Here is a 7,154-nt window from a genome sequence, read left to right as displayed (position 1 = left end):
AAAGACGTCATGTGTCTGTCATACATGATTCATTTGGCCTTGGTTGACATATTTATGTCCCTGTTCTTCATTTTAAAAGTTTCTACATTGTCCCTAACATATCCCTTAACGCAAAATGAAAAATACTCTGCCTGTATGAGGACATATAAACTCAAAAATTGCTAAATGCTCCATAAATCTTTTGCACATTTTGAATCAAATGCAGAGTGAGCATTTCATTATATTAAAAAGAGAGAACAATGATAAACTAGGGGAAAATATTTTCACCAAATGTAATCATTGAAAGGCTAATAACTATAATAAAAGGAATTCATACAAATTTATAAGAAAAAATAACAATAGTTCAATTGATAAATGGACAACACAAATAACTAAAAAATAAAATACCAAAGTAAACAAGTATATAAAAAATGTTTATGGTACTCCAAATGTTGGTGACATTATCAATTAGTGCAACATTTTCAAGGCAATATAATAATAAATACAAGGAATGTAAACAAATGTCCATAACTTTTAACACATTTATCCTAATCATTAGAGTTTACCTTAAGGAAATAATAAAAAAGAAAGGAAAAAAATATATATATACCAGTTTATTAATCATGTGTCACTACAATATTAAAAATTTAAATAAGCTGGAAATCCAATAGAACTTAGTAACTTATGCTATATTATGCAACCAATTATTGTAAGAACAGCATTACTGGGTAATTTAAATGAAAATCAGGATAAAATTTCACTTACTGTAATTACAGTGATTTAAATTCTTATGTTTCAAAAAAAAGCATAAGAAAACATGGGAAAACAGCCATCTTTGATAGTTTAGGTAATTATGAATTTTGCTTTTTTTGAAAAATATACTTTATAAATATCTTCCAAAATTGTCATTACATAGTCAGCAATGTTTTAAAAATCAAGGAGGAAGCCATTTCCTTTCTGTCCCCCCACCCCCCATGCTTGCCCCAGGAATGAAACCTAATCCTGGTATCTCCGTCTTGGACCTCATCTGAGGAGCCAGGTACCAGAGGTCCCAGGGAGACATATTAAGGGGGTTCCACAGAGCCAGAGAGCTCTAGTGACTGTCAGGTGGGTAAGATAAAATTGGCACTTTTGGTCCAGGTTTCCCAAACATTTGCAAAGAATGCCAAGTTCTTTTGAATAAGGCAATGAGTTTGAGAATAATCTCCCTTGGTTGGTAACAGAAAAAAAAAAAAGAGGAAAGGTAAACTTCAAAATGGGAAGGGTAAGAGAAAAAGCAATCCAAAACTCCAACAATTAAACAAGCAGCTCTGAACTGTCAGTTTAGACCCAGGAAAGAAAAACCTAAAGGTCAGGATAGTTTGTTCCCCCAAAGAAACTTCATGCACTGCCACAAGCAGAAAGGCTACAGGGCACTGTTACCATACAGAATAAATCAGAAACATGGAAAATTGGCTCCATGTAATATCATGAGAACCAATACTCTGAGTCTCCCTTTCCTGAAATTTTCTTTTTAAGTCACTGTTTGGCTCCTATCACCCCTGTACCTGCTCTTCAACTTCCAAAGCACCAAATAATTAATTACTGCTTTCCTTACCCACCCCATTCAAACTCTGCTCAGACAAGGATCTAACTGGCTTATTCAGAGTAAGGGAAATGATTGATGAGCCCATCTTCAATGTAACCGTCCAAGCTCCACTCTAAGATATCTTGTCAACAAGGCCATTCCCCATCCCTCCACTTCAGAGTGGGCATGGGACTCAGGCTGACCCAGTATTCCCTGAACACAAAGCCTGTGGGCACATGTGGCCACATGTGGGCACATGACCAAGGAAGGTGGCCAGTTCTTTGGTTCTTTGCTCTTCCTGCCCCTGCTTTACCCTTTATCACAAGGAACTGAGCCCCACAGTTTCCAGGCTCAGCTGGCCTTCACTGAAAGGAGGTTGCAGGGCAGGAGAAAGGGGATGTCAATGGCCAATATTCAGCCATGTAATCCAATTTGAGGATGGAGCCAAACACAGAAGGACAAAGACCCAGGATACAGGGAGAGATAAAGAATCCTAACACATTCTTTGAATTCCTTGCTTTTGAATTCTAGACCTAAAGTTCGCTCCATGTAATATCATGAGAACCAATTTTTATTATCATATATCTTATGTATTATCATATATTATCATATTAGTATTATTATCCTATATTTTATGTCCTAAACCAGGACACTTGAGAGTAAAAGGGGCTGCTAGTAATACATAAGTCAGGATAACAGGTACAAATTAGAACTGGTTCAGGCGAACTGGAACATATAGTTACCCTACGTAAAATCAACTCAGCCTTTGGACTTTATAATTAATTGAGCCATTAAATTCTCTTTGACCCTTAACCTACTTTGAGTTGATCTCTATCACTAAACTTCTTGACCACTGCATGAGGCAAAGGTTTCAATCAATAAGAATTACTTCCTAAGTGGTAGAATTTCAGGGTAGGCAGACAAGCATCAATGTCTGCTTTCTTATCCCCCACAATATGTATGTAAAGTTTGCACATTTTGGTATAGCCATTCCAGGAAAATTATAGGGAATTTTGGTGGCTGTACTCCCAAGAAGATTGAAAAAGTGCAAAGAAAACTAAAATCACCGAGGGAACACATATATACTCCACTCTCAGGCTAAAGGAGGCTCTTTGGTGATCTTTCTTTTCACTTTAAAGAGTCTCAATGTCACTTCATCAATAAAAGGAGAGATGTATCAAGAACCGGAAGGAAATATACAGAGGCTTCAGTAACCAGTTCATCCTTTTGTGTCTCACTGCCCATTTCTTATACAGCTAAATCCTCCGGTCACTAAAACATGCTCTTTTTTTGAACAGAAAAAAAAAAAAAAAATCCCTTTCCAGAGGTTAAACTGGTGCAAAATCCTGAAGTAGAAATAAAAGTATAAGCACATACAAATGAAAATATTTACAGATCAAAAGTATTATTATATATAAGCAATTCCCTGCAAGGTTCATTAGGAGCCATTTTGTTCTGGAAGATACATTTTTCTCCTCATGTTCTTTTTAGTAAATTGTAAAAGAATTTGTTTTACCAAAGTTTGTCACATTTATGATATAAATAACAATGATATCTTGAGTTATCTTGAATGCTGGGTGGAATTCTTCACTTCATTCAGTTGAGAATCTATTGAATCATAGAAAAACTATCAAATCCATTACCCCTGATGATGATAAACAACAGGTTTTATCTGATTCTTAGTCTTGAGCAAAATATAGTGAGGGAGACTTTCTGGGAGGACTGAGTAATAGAGGAAAGAAACAGAATAAGCAAAACTTAACGTGAGTTGTACAAAAAGAGGATTACAAAAGGTAATGGTTTCACTGTCTAGATGCTTGAGTCCGCTTGGTCACTTTCAGAGAATGTCGTCTCTTCTATAATTACAGATGTCTCCAGCAGCCTGAAGCGTTCACTTAGGGCTGGAAACGACCTGAGCATGTTATACATCCTTACATGCAGCCTCAGGCAAGCCACTGAGGGCGGCAACCTCACTCTCCCCTTGGACTGTGACAGCGACTTCAACACTTTGGAAGCTTCTCTCTGGAAGATTTTTGTTTTGACAGTGTAGAGGATAAAAATTTGTAATCCCTGGCAGATAGAATAAAAGTTTAATGTTAGATCAGCATTGAGATACAGAATCAGGGAAGAGATTTATTTTACTTTGCCACCCACCCTTCTCATCATGTACAACAACTCCCCAACTCGAGTTTACATCTGCAGCAGCTGAGCACTTTGTTGTCTCAGAGGGCTGAGGTGACGTTATTCTACTATGGAAAGTGCTACATGTAAGCAGTAGAGTTTGAAGACCTGAATTCAGATCCCAGTTCACCACATGTTGGCTGTTATCACCGAGAGGCGCTCTCTCTTCCTGACACCAACTGGGTGTCCCTACAATTCAACTGAATTCTGATACTAACAACCCGAGAGTTAGTGTCAGATTCCACAGGTTAAGTCTCAGTCCTATGACTGCCTTCACTTCAGATGCTAGTCAGAAATATTGGGTCCCCACATTACCCATACTTCTGTTTGACTTGACAGCAAAGTCGGGAGTTCCCACAACCCACCTCCCTGCTTCAGGTTTGATAATTTGCTAGAACTACTAACAGAACTCAGAAAAGATCTTTATCTTTACCTACTGTTATCTGTTTATTATAGAGGATACAACTCAGGGACTGCCAAATGGAAGAGATCCTGGAACAACGTATGGAGAAAGGTGCACCACCTTCCTGGCTCTTCAATATGTTCACCAACCTGGAAGCTCTCCAAACCCCTCATTTAGGGGTTTTTACGGAGGTTCCATTATATGGGTTTGGTAATTATATCATTAGCCATTGGTGACTGACTCAAATCTCTTGCCCCTCTCCCCTTCCTTTCTTCAGTTTCTGAAAGAGGTAGATGCACTGTGGGTCACTTAATTCTTCTTCCAGTTCTAACATTCTCTGATTGTACAGTTCTTGGCATTTTAGTAACATAACTAAAAATTTCGTGCATTTAAGAAAAAAAAATTGTAAGCACTTCTATTCATTGCTTTTCTGTCCTTTTGATTCTGATACAAAGATCAGATGTGCATGAGAAATTAATCCACAAAAGACTGAATACATTTTCTGTACACTTTTAAAATGAAAACTGCCCCTTAATGAAGTCCTGTTGGTATCAGACACTGCTTTTCATTTAATCCTCATCATTTGATCCTAACACCAACCCTATAATAAGCCTTACTATCCCCACGTTACAAATGAGAAAACTATAGCTCAGTTAAATTAAGTAACTTGCCTAAGATTACCCAACCAGGAATCACTGGAGTCTGGAGTTGGACTCAACTCCATTTGGTTCCAAAACTCTTCTAGCCAACATCCTACTCTGCCTCTTGCTTGAACTGCAATAGAAGGATATTATAAAGTATATGACAGCATCTAAGAGTCCCCCATTAATTTCTCATTAACATCCTTTGTTGGAAATAACAGACTAAATGACATCTATAGTTGAGTAACAGTATTGTGCCAATGTTCACTTCTTGATTTTGATGATGTACAAGGGTTATAGAAGATACTATCATTAGGGGTGTGCCTGGGTGGCTCAGACGGTTAAGCAGTTGCCTTTGGCTTAGGTCATGATCCCAGGGTCCGAGGATCGAGTCCCCATCAGGCTCCTTGCTCAGTGGGGGGCCTGCTTCTCCCTCTCTCTCTGCCTGCTGCTCCCCCTACTTGTGCTCGCTCTCTTTCTCTCTCAAATAAATAAATAAAATCTTTAAAAATAAATAAATAAATAAAATTTTTTTAAAAAGATATTATCATTGGGACACCTGGGAAAAGACTACCTGGGAACTCTATACTATTTTTGCAACTTCTTGTTTTAAACTATTTAGAAATAAAAAGTTACTTTAAAAAATCCATGATATCTCCAGATTAGCATCTCTAGGGCCCAAGCCTTATAAGGATCTATTTCTAGAATCATATCCTATGAATACTATTGTAGGATACTCTGGTGCTCTGGTAAGATCACCCAAAGACCCTGAGACTTTAACTAATAAAATCAATACATATTGGCAAGAGACGGACCAGTTCTCTGACCAAAAACAGGAAGATTAACTTGATCATTATCCAACAGGTGGTATTTACTCCTCTGATGAAGGCCTTGATGACACAAGGAAGGATGCATAGGGACATAGGTTTCAGAAGGGCAAAACTGGTCACTGGCCATCCTGATGTTCAAAGGAGAGAGATTTATTTTGAGGACGTGAGAAATCTGGTCCTCTTCGTGGAGTACACTCTTTCATATTTAATTCTATGGCAAAGACAGACTGGATAAAATCTCTGGTTGTGCGACTATTAGGAAAAGACCTAGACCATGGAGAATTCATAAAGACACCATCCTGTGAAACTGTGTACTTCTATACTCCCTAAAATCCCAAAGATGTTATTGAAAAACACAAAATGTATGGATCAAACTAATTCTCACTAGTACAAATATCAAATTTTGCTTTTTAAGTAATATCTATAGCATTTAGTAAATGTCTGTTAGAATTATAGCATTCTAAATCTAGAAGGAGCCTTATGTGTAAACTAGTCACTTTAGTGTACATGAAAATCAAATCCTTGTTTAAAGTGAAGATTTCTAGCTCTTACCACATAGATTCTGACTGAGTAGGAAAGGGATGAAGCCCAGGAATAAGCATTTTATTTCTCACATAGGCAATAATAGTCAGACCCACTTTGAAAAACACAGCACCAATTTTAACACCCCCCCTCCATTTTATATTTTACATACCTCACTCAGAGAGATTGTATGACTTTTCTAAAATCATATGATCATTAATGGTAAAGCTGGAAGACAGCCTAAATCTCCTTTTAGCCCAGTGCTCTTGCCATATGGCCACCCTCAATTTTACCAGATAGTATTAACATTTTGTAATGAGCCTCTATTTTATAATGTGCCCCTCACATGCATAGAGGAGAGAGTATCCTTGATTATACCTCCTCCAGGTACTTTTCCATATTCCTCATCACTCTAGGCAACAAACTCATGGGTCAACTGGCAATCCAGACTAAGATTATCCTATTTATTTCCCTTCTGGGGAGTTTCAGTTGGGTGTTAACAACAGTGAAAAACTGCCTTATATTCATTTAAATTTAGTGGCAGGCACATATCCATTGCTTGAGGCAATAATTCTCAAAAGACACTGGAGAGGGCCACCAGGAATAGAGGGTGAGGTGCTTACAAACATTAAATGTGGTAGTTACAATTTATTTTTTTTTATAAACTATTTCTTTTTTTTTTTTAAAGATTTTATTTATTTATTTGAGAGAGAGAGAGAGAGCATGAGAGGGGGTTGGGTCAGAGGGAGAAGCAGACTCCCTGCTGAGCAGGGAGCCCGATGTGGGACTCGATCCCGGGACCCCAGGATCATGACCTGAGCCGAAGGCAGTCGCTTAACCAACTGAGCCACCCAGGCGCCCTGGTAGTTTCAATTTAAACAGCCAAGCAGCTCCCCGTGCTGCACTATACAGACTCCTCGACATTTGTGGTCCAAATTCATCTAATGCTCTTTCCAATAGTTTCCATTTTGTATCAAAGACTTGTCTCCTCAGTGATATTTGACCAGAGCCCAAAACAACCAACATGATAC

At 38.0% G+C, this 7,154-nt stretch overlaps 1 protein-coding gene across 4 annotated transcripts in view; it reads right to left on the bottom strand.

The window, feature by feature from the left end:
• Window positions 1-403: 403 nt before the first annotated feature.
• ADGRG7 (adhesion G protein-coupled receptor G7) overlaps window positions 404-7,154 on the bottom strand; it is a 67,536-nt gene continuing 60,785 nt past the window's right edge. For 3 of the 4 annotated variants that reach the window (XM_073899945.1, XM_073900034.1, XM_073899991.1), the window contains one exon: window positions 404-3,616. In XM_073899945.1, coding sequence (XP_073756046.1) covers window positions 3,356-3,616 — 261 coding nt within the window. In that variant the 3' untranslated portion in view covers window positions 404-3,355. The remainder of the gene's footprint in view (window positions 3,617-7,154) is intronic. The other variant, XR_012380550.1, reaches the window with a different exon arrangement.

This window comes from Callorhinus ursinus, unplaced genomic scaffold (assembly GCF_003265705.2).
Source record: "Callorhinus ursinus isolate GAN/ISIS: 27379988/994484 unplaced genomic scaffold, GSC_fseal_2.0 scaffold1, whole genome shotgun sequence".
Classification (NCBI taxonomy): Eukaryota; Metazoa; Chordata; class Mammalia; order Carnivora; family Otariidae; genus Callorhinus; species Callorhinus ursinus.
This window is presented reverse-complemented; position numbering and strand designations above follow the sequence as displayed.